A 23,300-nucleotide genomic window follows, 5' to 3' on the forward strand; every position below is an offset into this window, starting at 1 on the left:
CCTAATAAGCTACAAGTAAAACAGTCACACAAAAAAGGAAAATATTTCAAGGTACAGAAAGTAATCGCAGCCACTTCCATCTAATATGTTTTTCAAGTGCAGGTTATGAGAAGATCAGAGAGGATTTAATTTAGTTTTCTGAGTGCCAAAATAATTAAAAACATAAAAGCAAATAAGAAGTATGTCTGATCAGCATCAAACTGCATAGCTGAAACATTTGCTTAATAAAGATAAAACTTGAGATCAGGGCTACCCAGTCGACTTGTTCTAGTACCCACAATTAGACATTCTTACAATTATCTGGTTTTCTCTCAGCTTTCTTTTTCCAGGTGAGATCTTCTCCCTTTCTTTTCTTTAGTTGTCTTTTTTGACTTAATGTTATTGTTGTAACCATCAAATGCACTGTTTCAGGCAACACTGTGATATGAATTGCTGTGCAAAGCACTGTGTTTGTTCTCGCTATAAATGAAATGCTACCTATAAAATAAAGACCCCTTAACATTCTATGAAGAAGTTTTGTACTACTGTCTAAATAAATCAATCAGAATATTTTTAAACATCATACAACTTACATATCTCTTTATTTTAATATTATTGTTACTATTATTACTACTGCTCTTGTCATTAGGTTAATTGAAATAGAAAGGACAGAAATATACACTTTCTAGCCATTTTATCCAGCTCAGGAACTGGTGCCTTTCCTGCCAGAACTGAATCCAAGGCAAGAACAAACACCCAACGAGTCTCCAGTCCTTTTTTTGCAGGGTATACATGAACTTAGTTGATAATTAACTTAATACATAGTACATAATAATAATAATAATAATAATAAATTGCATTTATAGTACATGCCATAGGAGTATCTATAGAAGGGGAGTACAGATGTGGGGAAAATGTATAAATGCACATAAGCAGTGCTCAGTCAGTGGCACTTTGCTACCATGACATGCAGTCATTTAAAAATATGTCAAAAGGAGACATAGCCGAAAAAGTATGCTTTATTAGCTAACTGTACATACTGTAGGTGACTAAGCCAGAACGACTGAAATGTGCAGATGCTCTTGCATAATTTAACTGTAAACCTTAATTCATTTTTTTATCATGAAACCAATTCACAATAAAACCAACTTTATTTCCCTGCATTTTTAAAATAAATGGGCCAGGTTATCTATTACAATTACATTTTGTATTTTTTTTGATAGGCATGAGAAAGCACGTGTGTCACCACAAAGACAGTATGAGAATATATGTCAAAAAAACCTTAAAAAGATCAGGCAAATGACCAATTCCAATGCCACTTGTGACTTAAATGTAGCCTTATCTAATGAAAAAAATGTTAACTGATTGATGTGAGAAATTACATCTCTTTCAGAAAGGTTGTGTGTGAATAAGTGTTATAAACTTAATTTCCTTCCATTTCCATGGAATTGCTATACCGGGATAAATAAACAACTATTTGTGTACGCAAGAAAAAAAAAGTTACTACAAAATACTAACTAAAATTGAAAGAATAAGAATATAAAGAAGTAACTTTAACTACAGTATATACTAAACAATTCAAAATCACTTATGAAGAGTAAATTTCATTACTAACGCTTTCTTGAGGAGAGTTTCACGAGACATGTTGTGAGCCAAGATATTAGTAGCTAGCTTGAAGATTTCCTCAGTCCAGACCTGTAAAGATAAGGCAGTAAAGCACGAAAAATAAAAGTCAGTCTCTTGCATTGGCATTGCTTCTATAAATTCTACAAAAATGAGTGTCTGATGAGCAGTTCCTTCCAACTATACCATAAATCCTAATTAACTAGGACTACAAAACCCCTGATAGTTTAACAGTATACAGGGCAGAGTTAGGACAGCTGATTTTGAAAGTCATAGAATCCATGTAGACAACCATTAATATACTGTAGCTAAATAGACTGGTGATTAATTTAAGGAGGAGACTTAGGAAAGGATTATATCAACCGTACTAAATATTTCTTTAAAGAATGTTAAAATGGAGTATATTGACAAAGTGAATTAATTAATTTTTAAAAAGTATAAGTTTGCTAAATAAATTTTCATTTTTTAATCAAAAGCATATATGGAAAAGAGTGCCATACAAAAAGTCTTTCCTTTAATACTATCTTTTCAGTGTTAGTTTGCTTCAGATTTAACCTTAAAGCATATAAATTGGCTGAGCAAAAAGCGAATCTTAATATCACCACCTCCACCTTACCCGAAAAGGTCTTATATGAATGTTTGCAACATGGTGTTGCATTAATACATACACTTTATTTTTATTTACAAGACCAAATCGTTTTGAGACAAAAGAGGACCATAACAAAGAACACAGGAAAAATGCAGGCAGCCACCAAATGTGCTTATATTTTAAGTATAACCTCAATGTTTCTGCCAGGTATTTCAATTCATTTTTGAATTAAGCTAATTATATTTGCCAGAATGCATGCAAAACTTTATTCCTAGCCGCACAGATAGTGGTTTGGTTTTTCCATCTCAAAAGACAAAAAGTGCAAAAGTTAAATTTAGTGGACAAAAAGGTGTGTCTGTATGTTAAGATGTTATTAGAGTTAGGTTTTGTGGCTTGTGATGACATTTTGTGAGCTTGTGGATACTTCCCCTCCAGAACGAGAGGTGGTCAAATCATGAAACTGCATGTCCAATTTAATCATTGCTTGCAACAATTAATACCAAAGTATGGATGGGTGCAGCTTTTAGGCTTTTTGAAATGGGCTGCACATAATGTGGCTCTCTAAATTGCATAGCACTGTTCTTCTCCTACTTAAATAGTTTCTAATTGTGTGTAGTGGTTCCCATCTCTTTATGCATGATACACTCATAATTTACATGAGGCTTATTGTATATATTATAGTACAAATTATATGTATGTTTGTATTGTACATATAATATAAAGAAATTATTACTATTATTTTAAATGTTTAAACATTACTGAGGGCATTGTTGCTGCATTCATTTGTTTTCAGTGCACATTTACCACTGCGCCATTTACCGTTCAATGCTGCATATACATTGCACCTTTGTCACACTCTCTCTGCAGGATTGCAATTGATGTTAGACATTTCAGTTCAAAGTTCTTATCCTGACTTATAGATCCCAGCGGGTCTTTGTTTACACTACCTCCACTGTCTCTTGTGTTTCCATACATCTCTCCAAGAAATTTTGTTCTGCTTTGACCAGTCTATTAGCTGTCCCCCACAAATTAAAATGTAAGGAAACCGACTTCCCGCTGTTATCAAATTTAGGGAAATCTCCTATTTGACTGCTTTTAAAAATCATAAAAAAATGTTAAGAAATTTACAGAAGGAGCCACAAGATACAGAGCAATGTTTATATACCAGGATTTGACACAAATGTCACCATCAACAATTCATGAGAGTTTAAAAAAAAAAAAGCAACTGAAAATATAGAAATTTAACTTGTTTAGCAAATGGACTGCAGTATGAAACTCTTTCAATAACAGAGCTGAGTAATAATTTGCAAGGTGGGGCTCAGTATGAAACAAGCCACAAATATATAACACAAAGCACCAGATAATAAAGACCTACCTTAGCGACATCCTTCTCCATTGCCTGGAAGTTGAGGAAAGAGATGTTGACCAAGTCTGTGCCATATACCACAGTAAAAAGTTTTTCTTCTATGTTCTGGTCACTGCCTCCATATCCAAGAACTTCACGGACCTTCGAGTCCTGATGGCGAAGAAACAAAAATATGGAAGTTTTATGTAGATAACAGTTTTTAAATCATAAATATATCTCAGGTTAATTAAAGGCTGTTCGTTTGATCCATACTGGGACATCCCTGACTGGGATGTTGTCACTTCTACAAACATTTGGAATCTTCAACAATTTTGTGCTTTCCTCCAGAATGCACAGAGGTAAATACTAAGATGATGAAAACAATTTTTAACAGAGCATAACCAAGGTTTTAATGGGCGCCTCTCATAGACTTCTGCAGATGTAATGTTCAGCTCAGTCATTTCTGGTTACAGTCCTGAAGGTCATTGTCTTTAATTTTGAGTTTATTGGATTGCTGCAGACTAACGCTCCGCCTCGGAATTTAGCACCGATTTGTGTAACAAGTATAAATAAATAATAAGTATAAATCACCTATTGATCATCTATTGATATGCTTCTGTTAGTTGTTAGTGCTGGAGGGTCTATGGCTAATTCTAGTTTAAATTACATAAGCATAGTATTTTTGAAAGAAGTACCCAAGGAAGAGTTAAATATCTGTTAAAGTCTCGAGATAAAATTGTTGTCTGCTTCAGAACATGAAGGACAGCATGTCTGGAGCTTTGATAATACATTATAATGTCAGAGAGGTATTGGGTCATTGTAATGTGCAGATAATGCAGCCATAAGGTTGTTTTTAGTTTAACGTAAATAAGGAGTACGTACTGTATTTGTTTACTCTATGCTTACAAACCAACACTTTAAATGTACCTTTACTGTTATATTCAATTCTAGGTAAGTGACTTTTTACCTTTTTTACTTTCACAGTCAACTTACCTCAAGCAGCAAGAGGAATGAACTGCTGCAAATGAGGTGAGCTGCTGTGACAAATTTGTAAATTGCTGTCACAAATGCCCCCCTTCAGGTGTTTCACTGTTTTGTAGTCAGAAGAAGCTGTTGTATGAGTAAAAGAGGAAAACACACACAATATACAAGTTCTCTGAAGGAAAACTTAAGACAGTAAACTTATGTCCTATTGAAATTCACTTTTTTATATGAGACTAGCCAAAGAGCCCGTTTCGACAACGTAAGATGAAACGGGCACGAGTTTGTGTCAGCAGTGTATGAAGAACAAATGATAAGTAACGAAGAAGTTGTTTTGTAATGATTGTAGTCCGCTTTACTCATTACTGTACAGGCTTGTACTGTTAGTTGATGAATTTTCCAGGCCTATAGTATAATATTGAATGATGAATGTTCCAGTACAATATGGAATAGTAATAAGTATAAGCACCACAAACCTGATACAGGTGTATTGAATGAATGCGTAATTGAATCAGAATGCGTAATTAGGCCTCGAGCTGTAGTCAAAATCGCCTTTCAGGCCTCTAGAGCTTTAATTGAAGTCACCTTTCTCTTTAAATTTTTGCGGCCATAAATCCGCCGCCTGCCGCGATGTTGGGGTTGGATGTCGGTCTCGTAAGGTTTTTCGGGCAGCTACGCAGAAGGCGACTGCGCATTCGGCTTTGGACGGACGTGAGTGAGTGAGTGAGGAGGCAGGCGAATTATGTATTAAGATTATGAAATTTCAGAAATGTATATAGTGTGCATTACTTGAGATACCTCAATTAAAATTAAACTTTCTTAAAAATTTCTTTGAAGAATAATTGTGTCACATTTTAACAAAATTGTTCCACTAGAAGCCGAGCCATTTCTTGTGCACAGACAGATATGATGATGGCAGTAGGTGATTACTGCATTGTATGCAAACATCACATTTGGTAATTTAGTTTGGTAAGGCACATTAGGGTTTGTGGTGTATGTGGGTCACAAAAACCATACATTCAGGCTCTGTGGGTGCCAGAACAGATGAGAACCTGTACTGTCTCGGGGTCTGGTGTGGATGGCGAGCTGCTTGTAAATTAGCTCACCTGTTTCACGATTAGGAAGTACCTCACCCAAAGAGGCATAAAAGAGGAGGATTTCTGGAATAGGGAGGAAAAAAAAAAGAAACAAAAGGACGGAGAGGCAGATTGGGAGGACTGGGAGGTGTGAAAGGATATTGGGTGAATGAGCTATTGCAGAGGACAGGAGGTATGGTGATCAGGAGTTGGACGCACTGGGAGAAACAGGTTGACTTTTCAGGAGTAGGTTACTTTCTGTCGAACTTCTAGAGAGCAGAAGTGACTGAAAGGACTTTGGGGATCATCCTATGGATGCCAGTACAACGATGGTGGTGGGACGATAGAGCCAGGCTTGGGCATACCAAATGTGACCGACAAAGGTGGCTGGGGTGCAAGATACACAAAAGGTTGACCATGCATGCTGGTGTCTCAGCTTCCAGCTGGGTATACCGCAAGAGGTGAGCTGGAGCTGAGAGGAACACTGGGATTCAAAAGAGAGGGAGAGGATTGTTATGGCCTAATTTACTGATAATTTTTAAACTACACTACAATTTATGAACACTGTTTTGATTGATAATAAAAGCCCAACACATCTTGCACCTTCCTGTACTGTGTGTGTGTCCTCATTACTTACTCTGTCCCAGTTATGCTTATCAATGGTTCTGGTATTAAGCTGCCAGTGATTGTGAAGCTAAACCAGACCATTACAATGTGAACACACCAAAAAAAGCACAGAAAGTAATGCCTTTGATGCATGACAAAATGTTTTTTATCACTTGTACCACCACTGCTATCGATATGGTCCAGTATAGAGCCCAAGTAAGTCAAAAAGACAACTATTTATAATTATAGGCTGTAACCCACTTCAACAGCTGATGCTTGTAAATCACAAGCTGTATGGAATTTAGTCTTACAGGTGCTTTTTATACAACAGGTGACACACCTTAACTTTGTGCCCACAGACTTTGGATTCTTTTGTCATATGTATATGCTTGAATTTATCTTGTTACCATAAGTTTAATTCATTTATTGTCCAAGTGAATAGCAGGTCCCATTATACTCTACAAAAATGATTTAACAGCTATTTGTTACAGAATGTTAATTCTATTTCTACTAGTCATAATTAAATTCTGGTACTAAAAGTTATATTTTTCTTTTTTTAATATAATTGTTTTCTTTGAATGTATGTGCAAAATGCCCTTTCAAAGTAAACATACTGTAGATATACTGTAATCTCAACTTTAAGGGCAGAGAATCTTTAGTTTTATGGACGCTGGTTTTAAGTATAAACTTTGTCTCAGGTTTCAGCTGTGCTATTGAAATTACAAAGGTTTCTCTGATAACAAATAAGCATTTAAACATGATTAATTAAGGATGAGGAACGACAGTTTACCATTAGGAGACTGGAGCAACAGCTGCTGAAAATGGGGTTTTGCTGTCATATGTGAATAATAAATTATAAATTAGTAATTTTAAACAGTAATAGTAATTTGCAATGTTAGCAAAGTCTTGGCTGTGTTTTAAAATCAATTTATTGGTACCTACCTAAAAGTATCAGTTACTATCAAAAACAATAAAATTAATGGGTAATTGCAAACTTTTGAACACTAGCACTATGCATTTTCACCTTTGCCAATTATCTTAGTGTCAGGAAGAAATCAAATAAAATTAACATACAATGGATGCTAGTTTCAGCCTGTCATAACTGAATGCATTAACTTTCTCAAAAACAGCACATATGATACAATTCCCTTTTAAATAACTAATTTAACTCATAATAATAATAATAATTCACCTTATTGCAGCCAGACTGAGCAAGTGTTGCATGCTAATATTCCATTTTAATCTACATTTATAATGAAAACATGTCACACAATCAACATTTTACCAAAAAAAACTTGAACGTGTTTAGTGAGTAGTCTCTTTAGGACATATTATACTATTATATAAATTTTGGAAACATCCTTAATGTCATCTTTGATGGCAATATTTATTTAGCTTCATTACTTACCAATAAAGACATGTAGGTTAGGTGGATTGGCGATTCTAAATTGGCCCTATGTGTGCTTGGCGTGTGGGTGTGTTTGTGTATGTCCTGCGGTGGGTTGACACCCTGCCCGGGATTGGTTCCTGCCTTGTGCCCTGTGTTGGCTGGGATTGTCTCCAGCAGACCCCCGTGACCCTGTGTTCGGATTCAGCGGGTTGGAAAATGGATGGATGGATGGATGATGCACTAATTTAATCCATTCTTAATTACATGAAACAATGAAGATTTTATTATGACCACTTGTAAGTTTAACCTTACACAAGTATCATCTGAACTTGTGATACTACTGGATGGATACCAGATACGCAGGCCAATGCATTTTCTTTCCCATGCGATACAGCAAAACACCCAGCAGATGTCAGGATTTTACAGACCACAATCACTTATTTATGCTATGTCACCTAAAATAACATTCTCAAAACACACTTATACCAATTTGGGTTTACTGGGTGCCGGAGTCTCTCTTGGACAGTTTACCAGTCTATCGCACCACACATAACATACACCCTCAGGGCCAATTTGGAATTGCCAGCTAACTTATCACACACACCTTTAGGGATTTGGGAGAAAAGAACTGCAGTAGCTAGAGGAAGCCCATGATACAGGAAGAGTGTGGAAATTCCACATGGACAACAATGTGGCCTTAGATTTAAAGTCATGACAGTAATTCAGTGAGCACCAATGCTAACCACAGTGTAGCTCACATTCTTTACTTCATTTTTGCAATTTTTTTTTTTACTGATACAGTATGTCAAAGTAAACATATAAAATCTGAACAAAAATGTATGAGGTGAGGGAACATGTGCACATACTTTAATTGAGATGTATTTGTGCATTTCTTAAGTATTGTGATCATATCATTGGTTTCCAACACCTACATCACAAACCTGATTATTCATTATTGAACTTCGAAAAAAGTGCAATTTGGCTGGTGCTCCTGTGACTTAGCAGTCTTATTTAGGATCCTCTCTGTAGACCCCATAATGGAAATTGTATAGAAAAGATGCCCTAAGAATAAGCCTTCTCTCTTCTTTGCTGAAGATGTGTCTCTCAATGTCTGGTCTCCTGAACCATTAAAACACACACGCACACGTACACACACACACACACGTACACACACACACACACACACACGTACACACACATAAATGCAACATTCTCATTCAGGGTGTCCACTTGAAAGACAGGAATGTAGGTATTCAAAGATGTCATGGGCATGCAGCAGATGGCTTCAACAACCTGTAGATGCAGTACATGTGTGCATGAGCTGAAATTAAAAATATCCTCTGTGGATATTTTTAATCCTTGTACCTAATGCTGCTGGGATGTTCTCTGACTTTACAATGGATTAAAAGGTTTGAGAATGTTATGCTGTGTTAAAAGGACACAGTATTTGAAAACACACTATGTGCTCTTGACTTAATAAAGTCATTCATTATCAGAACTCATAATAAAATCTAAGGTCATGTGGGGCCAGATAAATTGAAAGAAAAAACATCAAACACAGTTTTAATCAATAACACTAACACATTTACTTTGTAAATTCAATTTATATCTGCCATTTATTCACCAACATACATTATGGTTCTTAGTTATTTTTTAAATTTGGACAATCAGGGACATGACTATCTTAAATCAACATCTGCTTCACTATTTTGTTAAAATGGTTTATTATACTGAGCTGTTTTCATGTCACACACTGTTGCTTTTTCACAACCTTTCCATTATCTAGTGAAGTTTTGTCTCCATGGATTTTTCAAAGTATTCTTAAAAACATAGGATATAAACAATGCCACTTACCTTGGGAACTTTGGCATATTTTCCGGTTCTTGTGTCTCTTATATGACTGATGTCTAGCAGGTCAACCTCCTGTTGAAATACAAAAAAAGACATTCGAGTTAGCCCCCTTGGGACAAGGGCAGAGGCTTCAAAAAGCAGCCATAATTTGACAGTGTTACCCAGGTACAATATACTGTAGACAGGTGAAGCTGGCAGGCAAGAAAAAGGGAAAGACAATGTTTTATTAGTAATCTCTTTACTAAATGGATCTGACCTTTAACAGACAATGACCATTACCATATGGTCATATGGCATAAATCAGAGACGCAGAAGGAAATGAACTATAGAGAGTCATGTGTTTCACTTATCTTAAAAAGTGAAGGTGTTCAATGCTTTTTTGTTGTTATTGCTATATTAGTTATATAGAGTCAGACAATGTATATGACTTATATTATTATTTTGTTCTTCGTTTTACAAAGTAAGGTCTGGATGGATATTACAAAGCAGATCTATAAGGAATATCCTGAAGTGGATAACTAACTACCTTTACTTGTTAACTTTAAACCTACTTATCCAATTGTTTCTCTCATTGGCTGTGGGTCTTGCTCTCATTTTACAATCATCTATTGGGGAAATGATATTTACCATTTCTCAGAGAATTACTTCTAGGATTGGGGTGACAGAAAACAATGTGCCTACCAGGTAACACTGCCTGCTAGTGATCCATGAGTACACTAAATAGAATATATTGAGATAAGTGATGTAAAGAGTATTGGCCCACAATGTTCACACATTCATAGCTACTCCTAATACTGGTCAGTGCCCCATAGCCCACCCACAACCTCCCACTTTACAAAGGAGGCTTCACATTGTTATTCAATAATTTAGGTTCCAGTTGACAACATACAGTACAATTAACAAAGGTGTATATGCTACACCAGTAGACCACAGGCATGGTAAACAACGAGATGTGAGTCACCGTACTAGTCTGTGCAACGATCAGAATGGGTCATTTTTCAGCTTTGCATCTACAAGGCTGTGTTTTTTTACCTCCAAATATTTAGCAGGCACAGTAATGTCCCAGAGTCCTAATTAGCATTTGTAAAAATAACTCTTCTTCTGATCAATACTATAATAAATATCAAACTACAGCAGCCTTAGCTATATAGCACAATATATAAAGAGACATAGAATTCCATGGTGAATTTAAAAGCACAGAGGGAGTCTGAACGATGATTTAGATACTGTCTCCTGGACCTGTAAGGCTTCAACACTTACCACAAGGATGAATTGTTTACAACATACAAATATTAGAACACATAGAAACGTAAATTTAAATTGCAGTTTTCACTGCCCAGGTGCCTCTTTATCCTGATACTTTGGAGTTTAAACAGTCAAGCTTCAAATTAATGATATGCAAAAGTGTAGCATTTTTATGTCATGTCAATATGAGCAGCCAATTCACTACAAATAAGAGATGTCTCGGTGAAGCATTAAGTTGAGGAGGGTGAGGAGATATGCTCTCCATAAAAAGTAGCTATTGCAGTGCGCAACTTCCCTATGTGAAAAGAGAGTTTACAATTAGTTTTAGCATTATTGTTGATGTGGTGTTTGTGGTCACCGTGGAGAATTTCTTTATCGACAATACAAGGAAGAGGTGGGAATTTGGCAAGTCGGCTCTCTTGGATTATGAACAAGATCTGGTGTTACAGATTTTCAGGTTTTGAAATGCAAGTCACATTTCAGGGAAGCCACCAAAAACCATATAATAGTTTAGTCCTCTAAGGGTAACATTGGAGAACTGCATAAAGCCATTACTGACTAGGTACCTAACAGAAAAGTGCATCTAAGTGCATGACAAGAGGAAAGCTGTTATTGAACAGAGTGTACTGTACTAAATTTCAAGAACCTTGTGCCACAAGATACTAAAACCATATGGAAGGCCAAACATTATGTCAGGTGAAAATGTGACACTGTGATCCTTCCTGAAAACTCCATACCAGCCTGAAGCATGGTGGAGACTACTTCTGTGCGAGGTCTTGCTAAACTTGTGACAGAAAAAGAGAAAAAACAAAAAACAAACTAGGAAGTCAATGATTTTGGCTCGTCCAGTCAAAGCCTGGCTCTTAATGCAGTTGTTAAAAATCAGGTAAAGATGGACAATTATTGTTTGCCAGTGGTCCCTTGTTCAAACGGTGGGAGATGGAACTAATTTGAGAAGAGGAATGGGGAAAAAATGGGGGAAAAGGTAGTGCAGATGTTAACATAAGAGAAATATAAATTAACTTTTTTACAAAGGTGCTGTTGCCACATACTGACTTGAGAGTACTTATGGAGCTATAATTAATATTAGAGAATGTTTCACCTAAAAGGCAACAACAAAAAAAGTCTATGTGAATGTGCTAGGATTCCACACTGTAACCCAATAAAATAAAAAAAGCCCGATGTAATAATTGGGGTTTAATTTTTTTTTTTTTATATATAAATACAGCCTCTATGTACATCTTTCTTAAAGTAATCACAATTGAATTTTCTATGTAGCATTTGTGTTAAGTCCAAAACTATTAACTGCTAACATACATATTTTATTAATATCTTAATAGATAAAAGGGACTAAACTATAACACATTTAGTGCTTTCATTCAAAATGTTTCAGTTGTAACATATTTAGCTTACTTTACATATTTGTGCCAATTACATTTTTTGCATTAAAGAAATCAAAACTAAGAACAAGAAAGCAAATTTTGTATTAAATTTTCTCTGTCTTCTGATCAGTACTAAGTTAAGATCTGACCAGACATCTGGATGGATAGAAGGATCTTTCTTGTGGTTTTGTTTGTGTGCCACTGGTAAAAACAAAAACTGTTTAATAGATACAATTCCATTAATTTTTCTAGACTATCTTGCTTTCTTGTTGTGAACTTGGTATCTACAATATATTTTCTAATCAGCTACAAAGCTGAGGGTCATCACAATGATCATAAATTGAAATCAAAAAGTTGCCTTCAGGTATGATCACAGCAACCAATTACTTTCAGTATTTTTAAACTATTGGTACTACAATTGTTCTGCCAGAAATGAAACTTCAATGGATTCATCCATTTGCTTAATGCACTTACTCCAATACAGGGTACTGGCAACATCAAATGCAAGACATGAATCCACAAAGAACGGGCCACCTCTTAACCTTTCACAAATAGAAGCAACACGCTGTGATATTAACACAGCAGACTGGTGTTAAACTGAAATTAAACAACCCTGACTTGGCTGGTGGGGCATGGCTTACCCATTTGTTAGCTCTAATCCATTTGATCTTCTTCAAAGTCTTTCATATTGTAAGCTAACATAAAATGCACAGAAATTCCATTCTTATTTTTACCATTTTAACCACTTTCTGTCCATGAGTAAATTAAATAAAAACAAGTCTATTTTAGCATATATCTTCTCTACGAAAAAACACATAGAAGGCATAGGTATGTGTGTGAGTGTGCCCTGTGATGGATGGGCACCGTTCCTGTTTTGTGCCAAGTGATGTTGGGATAAACTTCAGACCCCTGCAACATTGACATAAATTAAATGCCTTTGATAACTGATGAAATGATATTTTACAAGCTAAAAAATGGTTAAAAGTTTTTTAAAAAGTAACTATACTGGATGCCAGTATTTTGCAAAAGCAAAACTGATTTCATGAGACCATGGTTTCGTTGATACCCCCCTGCAGTTAGGTTAAAGTACGCTTCCTAATTATGTGGCTGCACAGAATCGACCTTGATAGCAAAGGGGAAATGTGTTTTTCTGCTTCTGTGAGAAGCTTATCGGGTTCCTGTCATTAGTTTCCTCAATGGCAAACGCACTGTGCCTTCACATCTGTGATTTATGGCTTTGGGGTGAGTTAGACACATACATTTCACTTAAAACGGAAACATAACATTATTTACCTAATATTGGCAAGGCATCTGCTCATATAATAGTCAAGACCAGCAAATACTGTAGATTTTGATATTAAAAAATGCCTTAGTAATCTTTACATACAGTCCCTAGAATTTCTTCATTTTTCCATTTTATTCCCACAATGAAGTATTCTGGGAAAGTAAACAGGGCCCAGTTTTGAAGTATATTTCAGAGTTGCAGATAAGCAACTTCACTGAACCACCTAAAGCTACCATACAGGTTAGCATCAATGATCTCACAATTTCAGAACAGTGTACTTTATACTTGTTTTTTCATTATTTTTATAAATTAGAATGTCCAATTTTATTTTTAATAACTATCTCCTTCATAATTTCCTAGAGGCAAGTTTCTCAAGGTAACGTGCAAATTCAAAATGATGGCTTCAAATATTTTTGGAATGTAGCATAGTTAGAGTTTGGAGTTTTGCAACACTAACTTGAACACTTACAAAGATTAAACAAATCTGTGGCAAACAAAGAATTTTGCCCCAACTGAGGGCCTGAAATGCAAATGGTCGAAGATGATCAGTAGCAACTACTATGAAATCTCACCTGGAGTGCATTTGATGTTTGCAGTCTTAGCTTATCTCCCTCTCCCCAAAAATCAAAATCTGTGTGTAAATAACACTTCGACAGCAATATATACCTACTGAACTAGCTAGTGATCCTAAATCAACTCTCTCTTGAACGACTAATCATCAGATATCCCAAGGCATACTTTGTTTTTTCTAAGCAGCTCCAAAGTGCAACACTAAGAACTCTTTAGGAAACATACACATTCATCATGAACACATGCATGCTGAATGGAACATAGTTTTTTTTTTTATAAATCCCTGCTAAATGAAATTGAACATCACATTTCAGGAGGAGTAAGCGTATTCAGCAAACCAGTGCACTTTGTTATGCCTAATATGGATGCCTACTTTGGAAATGTATTTTCTACAATGGTTTACCCCATGTAAAGTCTAAGTCAAAGAAGCCTCACTTCTCTTCATTCTTTCCATTCATCTAGCAAGCAGTTCAAAGCAGATAACAGGCTGGCATTTTTCTTTTTTTCCTCTTTCCCAAAGCACCCTGGAGTGGACAGTCATCTTGCCACCATTAAGAAATGACGTGGTACAGTCTTCTAATTTCACTTCTGGATTCCCTGTAAGCAGTTAAGTCTAAGTTTTGCATCATATCATAAGGCACATGTTAGCCACTAAAAAATATGCTAGCTGGCAAGATTTTAAGTATCTGTCCCACCATTACATGCAGTGTCCATCATTATCTAGCATTATGCTTCATCTGTCATCATATATTACTATATTTATACAGTTTTTTTTTCTTAACAGTGTACTAGCCAAACATTCCTAATGCTTGAGGTGTAATTACACATATGGATTACCACGTAATTATTTAGTACTTGTTTCTAATCAAAACTTATACTATTTGACACACACAAACAATAAACACAGTACAAACCTTTGAAAAATCTGCAAATCTTTCAAATGTTCATAAGATATTTATCAAGAAGATTCATGGCTAATATTTTAAACAAATTTACAAGCAAAATAAACAACTTTTGCTGGTATGCTAACAAGCCTATTGTTTACAAAGCAGAAACTTCAAATTCTTCATCTCTTCTTTTTCTAAACGAAAATGTGAGCTGCTGTACTAAACACAAGCTCGCTCACTGTCTAAACTCAGAGAAGCAGTGTCTGTTTTAATTAGAGGCCAAAATAGAAAGGTCCAAATTCATTAAAGTATGTTTTCTTGCTGCTTGTCTAGTTGCAAAGAACGACTCCTCTTATTCTTCTTTTCTCTATTTATTACTCCACTTTCTTTAATGTATAGACTAATATTCTAATCTTCTCTCTCTCTCTGGTAGAGTCTGCCTTGCTGCTCTCTGTTTACAGGAAAATGTGTACTAGTTCAACTACTGTTATACGTTGCATAAAAGGAAGAACACATTACCATAAATTACTAAAACAACCATAAAGCTTAGAAAGGCAGATGCTAAAAAAAAATTTTTTTTTGTGATCAAGTCTTTTGTAGTGAAACTGGCCAATTTAGATCAGCAGCCAATCAATTGGAGCATCACTGTATTGAAGATTATTTATGTATAGACTGGACTGCTCTGCACTTTATTTATGGATGAACAAGGATTTGCTTGAATTTTTGATAAAAGTCCTTTGCATATCTGCACCTACCCTTTCTGTATTGTGTGTCCACACTGCCTAGTATATCTTGTTTTATGTTCATCAATGTCCCAGGTTCAAGGAGGTAATGCCAGCTTCAAGCAACCCGGGCACCACACAGCAACCTTGAAATAACATAAAATGACACTCCACATGCCTATAATACCAATCCCCATTTTTTTTTTTTTTAAGTTTCCTATTTAGGTGTAACTTTGACCCTTGTATCCCATCAAGGAGTGAACCCCTAGGGTCAGTTGATGTGGCATGCACAACTTCAAGCCCTTCTGATAATTTTTGCTGGAGACACCGATAGGTTCAATCTTTATCATAAGGGTGTGATTTCCTGCACAAAATATGGTCCAAAAATGACCTAGAAATGAGGGGTTTCAGGTCTAGAGGGCCAAAAATAAGGGGGAGACCCTAAAAGCTTGACATATTGCACATCTAGGTATGAGAATGTGTCAAAATGTATATAATATGTGGGTGCTCTCTTGTACTTGTGTGTCAGGAAGCGCCAGGAAAAAAAAAACAACAACCAAGTGATTTCAAAGTAATAATATGAGAAATACAATTACATGTAAAATTCCGTTACAATGAACTGCCCGAGACCTAAAAAATATTTCGTTGTAATGAAAATTTTGTTGTAATGAGATTCTGAGGAATTCAACACGAACATTATCTAAATGTGGAAGTATGTTGTGGGCAGCACAGTTATCAATCAGAAGCTGAATCATCCTTTTCTTCTTCTTCATATTGTGAGGTTTCTGAACTCTTTTGGGATCTCCCCACCCAATGGGAATGTCACGCTGAAGTGCGTCCCGAAGCGTGATTGCTGCGTCTGTGTAAAATTGTTTGTCCGTTGCCAGGGCAGGGCAACAGCAGGCTCACAGCGGTGCAGTGAGGTGCCATAGAAGCAAATCCTAAAAGATTGGGGTCGCGCTATAAGTCCCTGTCTTGCACCCCAAAACACGAGGCTTAGTCTCAGTAATTTACCAAAACCAGCTTTATTCAGCTTGAAACAGGAACAGCAGGGTTATTTATTGTAGCGGGATCTGCCACTCTCCTATAAACAGACACAGCAGTCAGCCTTGCATTTACAATGTTCCTTGCATCACCCATTGAGTTTGCTTTGGCGGAGAGACACAGCAGAGCTGTGAGCCTGCTGTTGCCTTGGCAACATATAAACAGTCTTCCACAGATGCGGTAAGCGCACTTTGGGATGCTCTTCGGCGGGTTGTCCAGTTGTGGGAGGTCCCAAGAGAGTTTAGAAACCTCACATTTTCTTGAATGAGTGCCGCATTAATAGGAATGTTTCTTGAACAAGCATCACTGAACCACATAAAAACGGCTTTTTCGACATCTTCAAATACAGAAGTTCACATACATTTGCAACACAAGATTTTTCTTCTTTTTTTGCTCCGTCTTTCAAGAAAGTTAACAGTGTCAATGGCGAAATTCCGAATTCACTGGTAACGTCTTTTTTCTTTTTGCCGCAATTGAGTTTTTTCTTCTAATATGAACTGTTAGCATTTATTTGTGTATGCCGTTTCTATAGGAGGGTGACAATGAGTTAAATTCCAATGGAAGTTTTTCAAATGTTGACAAGCAATAAGCAAAAGGTATCACTGAAAACTACCGAAAACAAAAACAGCAAAAAAAAAAAAAAAAAACAGAACGAGGAAAGTTTGAAGAAAGAAAAAAAAAATTACAGTGTTTCTGTTTGGGGACCGTTGTGCACAACCGAGCTGTGATCACAGAACTAACTGCTCTGTGCATGATTCATTCAGGCATTTCAAGGTCTTTTGGGCACTTCATTGTAATGAAAGTATCTGCTGAATGTATTTCGTAGTAACGAGATTTCTATAGACCCATGTCATATGGGGAAACTGTTGGGACCATAAAAATACTTTGTTGTAATAAAAATTTTGTTGTGAAGATATTCGTTGTAACAGAATTTTTCCTGTATTTTGCCGAGATCAAACTTTTGTTGTTAGTGTCAACAATAAGAACCACATACTATATGCACTTGCTCTGCATACACTCATCACAATGTACAGGTAAACGGTATTGGACCCTAACTATTGTGGTATAGCAGGTCATTAATATGTCACAAATAACAACTTGCAAAATCTACAGATGTGCAAATGTAACATGTTATAACAGATACTGTGGTCAGTGACTAAAAGAAGAACCCACAAGGGATTGCCAGGTATGCTAACAAAGAAGCAAAGAGGTGATCAGAGTTGTTAATCAAGTAACTCACTTCTTGCTTTTCACCTTGCCAAAACAACTCACAGCCAAGCTGGCAGCCTTTAAACTGTAAATTGCATTCTGCTTCCTACTTAATCACAGCAAGTTTACTTGCATGTAAAATTATCTATGCTGCAATGTATGTGTTCTCTTTCACTCTTCACTTTACAAGCAGCTTTTACAACAAATTCTGTATTTATGATGTTATGAAAAATTACAAAACAAACCCCTTACCATACAATTGAATGACAGGAAAATAAAGCAACTTGACCCAGCTTACACAGTAAATCAGCACAAAAATGTAAGTTTCAGTTTATAAACCTATGAGTCTGCTCAGTCTATACCGGACCTACCTGAAATTGCTTCCAAATAGTGAACTTGATATTTTTAAACTTGAATCCAAAAATTCAAGACAAAAGACAAAAACCTAACAAATAACACACTATGCTGCTGAGATTTCACTCAATAATTCACTCCTCTTAACCTATAAGGCACTAAATGGTCTAGCCCCTGCCTACTTGAGTGTCTTGCTCCATCGTCACAATCCCCCTCGTGTTCTTAGATCCGCAGATCAGCTGCTCCTAACCGTTCCCAAGGCACATTTTAAAGCTCGTGGTGAAAGGGCTTTTTCTGTCTGTGCACCCAAGCTCTGGAACTCCTTACCTTTAGTGGTTAGGCAAGCCACTTCAGTCACCACATTCAAATCACACCTAAAAACGCACTTCTTCACATTGGCTTTTAATTCTTAACCTGTCTTATTCCCACTTGCTTTTTGCTATTTCTCTGTTTTATTGGGTCCCCTGACCTGTTTTTTTAGTGTCTCTGTTTTAATTCTCTCTTAATGTTTGTTTTTTTAATATTTTGCTTTTAGTCTTGCTTGTTTTAACTGTACAGCGCTTCGGTCAGTTGTAATGCTGTGTTTTTTAAGCGCTTAACAAATAAAAATGGTATGGTATGGTAATAATGTGTATTATTAAAATTCTGGAGACCCTCAGTTTCAACAATGAAAACCTTGCTATTTTTTGCCCATTGGCACTCCATGTGTATGGTGTGTTTGTTACCTAATTATTTTCCTCTTCTTCATCTATGCATTTTGTTGAATTTGACTCTGCTACCAGCTTCTTTTTGCTTGTGGGAAGGGTACTGGGCATCATTTAGGGTATATCAATAACAAACTGATAAAAAAAAGGCTGGAGACAATGTGACTTGATGTGTGATGTGCAGCAAAAAATGGAAATAATTCTTTATGCAAAAACATAAATACAATAAAGTAAAGAGGTTCACTCTTGACCTGTATAGGCCAACACAGAAATCAGTTCTAAATCCACAAGTAAATTGATGACCTTCAGGGGAACAGCAGTATGATTCACAGGGATATCAAGTGTCGACAGGCTCAGGCTTACTCATTTACAGTGCACTCTTCTGGTGCTTTTCATTTGGAAATGTTTTCAAACCTATTGTAATCACAGCTTCCCATAAAGCCTGCTGACTGATATTTAAGTGCCAGAAACCGCAACATGGAATAAACATGCTTTCTAGGCTGATGTCTAAGATACAGTATAAATCTCAATTGGATTCTAACAACTCATTTATTAAAAAACAGTATGAGCAGCCAACAAGCTTTTACTGTATAAAATGCACCATAGCAGTGTACACAATTGAAATATTTTATAATATAATTAAACACAGTCAATGGATCATTTGTAAGTGTTACAATATATTTAAAATCTGTCAAGGCTGCAGAGTGGTTGATATGCACCCAGATTCCATTATTAGTGGTTTATAAATAACATTCAGGAATATTGAGACTTGGAAAAGATATCCAGGAAAAAGAGATTCATCAAAATGAGAAAATCTGTTGGGCTCCCACTCTTTTTCTGTAGCTGCCGTTTCCTGGTTAGTATCACAGATAGTCTATCCTGGCAGAAGAGGTACAAGGCAGGAACCATCCTTAGTACGGAGGCTAGCCCTTTTCAGGGGACACTCACACAGATCAGCTTTGAGAGCCCTTGATAACCTAACTGTGACAAGGAACAAGAGTACCCAGAAGGACAAAAGTGCCCCTCTTGAGAATTAAACCTGTTTCAAGAACTGCTTCTTGGCACACCATTGTGATACTCTTGTTCATTGTGATTGACTATGTCCTTTGGCTTGCCTTTTCCCTGCTACTGCAAACATGAAGAATTAGCATCTCCTACATACTGTTTCAGCATGTTTTAGGTAGCACAAGATTTGTTTGCATTCTTCCACATTTCTGCAGTAAGCGGAGACATGACTTAAACTTTTACTATACTCAGTATTTTTATTGATTATCAGGGTAACTGAATAATTTGAACAATACAGTCAACCCACAGAACTGCAGAGTACTGCTAATAGCTTCTCATTACCCATGTCCTGTTCTCCTGACTAAACGAAACTATTGCACTACAGTACCCTGCACTGTGATCCTCAAAGGTAGGCAACATTGTGTAAGCAACAATGGATTTTAAACCCCTGCCTCCATCTGACTGCACGGCTCTGAGCAAGTAAGTTACTTAACCCAAACGAATCCCAAATGAAAAATAAAATCCATGCAAACATGTGTACTGTATTCTCCAGTGGATAGACATCATACAAATATAACATTAATCTTCAGCCTTTTTCATCTGTATTATAAAGCAGACATAATGCTTGCAAAACTCTTAATTTAGTAATTGTTTACAATTTTATTTCATAGCTAAAGAGAATCCTGTGCTCTGTAACTGATTCACAAAATATGATGTGTAATCTAGTGAAATTTGTAAGCTTGGCTGTGTTTCACTCACATAATTACCTGTTCCTATTGAACCAACAGTGGAATATTCAAAATTTAATTTTGCCATCTAAGGCACATGTGATCAGTGTCATTTAATTTGAATCAAAATTTGCAACTAAAAATTTATTTTCAGGAATGATATATAATAAGGATCTAAATAAGCACCACCTATACTGGGGTAAAGAAAAGCAAAAGTGAAAAATGTAATGTTTTTTAAATCTGCTTTTTCCATTACAAAAATCTAAGATTCTTGATTGTGGCACCATTACATACATTATATTCAAAGATGATTGCGGTGACACATGATTACACATGAAACAGAATCGACTAACCAGGAATCTATGTGATGTAATTCATTGTCTCTGTGCAGTGTTGTAGGGCACTGCCCTTAAAATGTAAGCCAGTTCTTACTCCAAAGTTGTTAAATGACCTTCTTCTGACTATCCAAACATCTTCCAGTCTACTGACATTCATGAGCCTCTGGAAGAACCACTCCACACATTAACAGTCTGGGACTTCTTAGTCTTTCTACCACGTAGCTTTGCCCCGAGTAGATTCTGCTGGTCCCAGCTACTGATTTACTGAACATTTGTGAGTATAAATAAAATAATCTACTGGCACTACTAGCTACAATACAGTATAGTATAAAAGATACCAACATTTTTGGAGACACATTTCATAAACTTGTTTAAAGCAAGGTTCACTTGTTTTTAACAAAAATTATATTAAAATCCCCCCAAAATTCAAAATACTGAATTACAATACACAGAGAATAATTTAAAAATCACAATACAAATCAAACTGGCAATACAATATTACTACTAATTAGTTACCAACACCTTGCTGTTAAAGCAGAAACAAAACAATGAAGAGTTTTTAAAGAGCAAGTCAACTGAATATTACTGCAGAGGTACAGGAGGTTCAGTTAACAACATTAAGTAGTTGCCAGTTAATAAAGAGGCTGCACACACTGAAGTCCCCAGAGATCAGAGTGTGATACCCTTCCCACAGCATGAATTTTATTTAAATTACAAAAAAAGTGGTTAAGTTTATTATTCAATTTAAGTGTTAATGTCCATTGCTGAATTAGCACTTTGAAAAATGCTGCACTGGTGTTAAGTGGTAGTGCTGCTGCTTTGCAGTAAGGAGACTGTGGAAGATGGTGGGTTCGCTTCCCGGTTCCTCCCTGTGTGGATAGCGCTTTGAGTACTGAGAAAAGCGCTATATAAATGTAATGAATTATTATTATTATTAATTAAGAGAAGGTGTTAAATTAAATAGGAAATCAGCTTACATAATGAACAAATTGTTCATATTACCTTGGAGTTTTGTACCTTTCCAGATTAAGCAAGCACTTTAAAAAGTGTTGTTCTTGATTCTTTTGAATACACACTCTAACAACATAAAAGTAATGTAAAAGATTTATATTTGTTCAGGCAGCTTTTTCCAATTCAGAATGAAAGAAGAAGTGCTAGTATATATGTTGCACATGTTGGTAGTGTAAAACAATGGATAAAAATATTTAAAAGGGACTATATAATGACAGACAGACATTTTGTTGATCCTAAAATGAAGGTGCAGTGTTAACAGCAGCCAATACATTTTAAAAGCAGTCAGATGGTTCCATAAACAGCTGGGCAGAACTGCCATGTCACTCTAGACCAGTTTTCCCAAACTCAATCCTGGGGACCCCCTGTGGTTGCAGATTTTTGTTCCAACCAGATTGCTAATCAGTGACAACACCCGATAACACTGATCTCATTTAATTAGCTGGTATTATTTTTCTTTTATTCTACATTCAGAAAAGCACAACAGCATGATTTTTACAGTTATAAGACATTTAGAAATATTTCTGCTTTTGCTATAGATTTAAATGCTTAACTCTCTTTTGTTTATTTCATTATATTTTGCCCTTTCTCTGTGCAGTTTTTCCTTTTCGTTGTATCTTATTAATGACAATTAAAAATAAGCAGAGCAGACACCCAGGCAAACAACACTGAATAATCAAAGGCTGCAATTACTTTAGCATCTGACCCACTAATTAGTAAATAATGGATTAATTAAACAATTAGAACACCTAGAAAAGTAGAATGAAAATCAAGATGAAAATATTGTTAAAAAGAAAAAAATACATTATTCCCATATAACTGATTGGTATATTATATATATATATTTTACCAAACTTAGTTTTCTAATTTCTATATTGTTCCCAAAACACAGAACTTGGGAAATAACACATCACTTAATTAGCCCAGGAGTCCAATTAAAAACAGAAGCTGGTTGGAACAAAAACCTGCAGCCACAGTGTGCACCCTGGACCGAGTTTGGCAAACACTGCTCTAGACAAATTGACAGTTCTTCTATAAATCTGTTTTTTTTGCTAACTTGACTTCAGTGATACCTATGAAGGTGATGGCAGGGGTGTGTTTGATATTCAATAATTTTGTTACCTGAATTTGCAGTTTTTATTTCACCATGACCACTCATCTCATTCGTCACACAAAAATAAAAAATAATCAAGGCTGCTTAGAAAATTAGAATTCTCTTCTTGTATTTTACATAGTTTAATGTGATGTTTACTAATGCAGTTTCGTTTTCAGAAATTTCACAATATTGGCACAATTTAAACAGCATAATATCAAGCATAATGCTGTCTATTCCATTTCTGTCAAACCCCCAACCTAACCCAAATGTCAGTTTTCAC

General features: G+C 35.9%; 1 protein-coding gene across 9 annotated transcripts in view; it reads right to left on the reverse strand.

The window, feature by feature from the left end:
* The window catches only part of plcb3 (phospholipase C, beta 3 (phosphatidylinositol-specific)), a 357,037-nt gene that overhangs the window by 100,099 nt on the left and 233,638 nt on the right, over positions 1-23,300 (reverse strand). For 6 of the 9 annotated variants that reach the window (XM_051920124.1, XM_028802363.2, XM_051920121.1 and 3 more), the window contains exons 4-5: positions 3,567-3,707; positions 1,595-1,674 (exon numbers count right to left, since the gene is read on the reverse strand). In XM_051920124.1, the coding sequence (XP_051776084.1) occupies positions 1,595-1,674; positions 3,567-3,707 (221 nt within the window). Of the gene's footprint in view, positions 1-1,594; positions 1,675-3,566; positions 3,708-9,443; positions 9,513-23,300 lie in introns of all 9 variants that reach the window. The other 3 variants (XM_051920110.1, XM_051920112.1, XM_051920129.1) reach the window with 1 other exon arrangement.

This window comes from Erpetoichthys calabaricus, chromosome 1 (assembly GCF_900747795.2).
Source record: "Erpetoichthys calabaricus chromosome 1, fErpCal1.3, whole genome shotgun sequence".
NCBI lineage: Eukaryota > Metazoa > Chordata > Cladistia > Polypteriformes > Polypteridae > Erpetoichthys > Erpetoichthys calabaricus.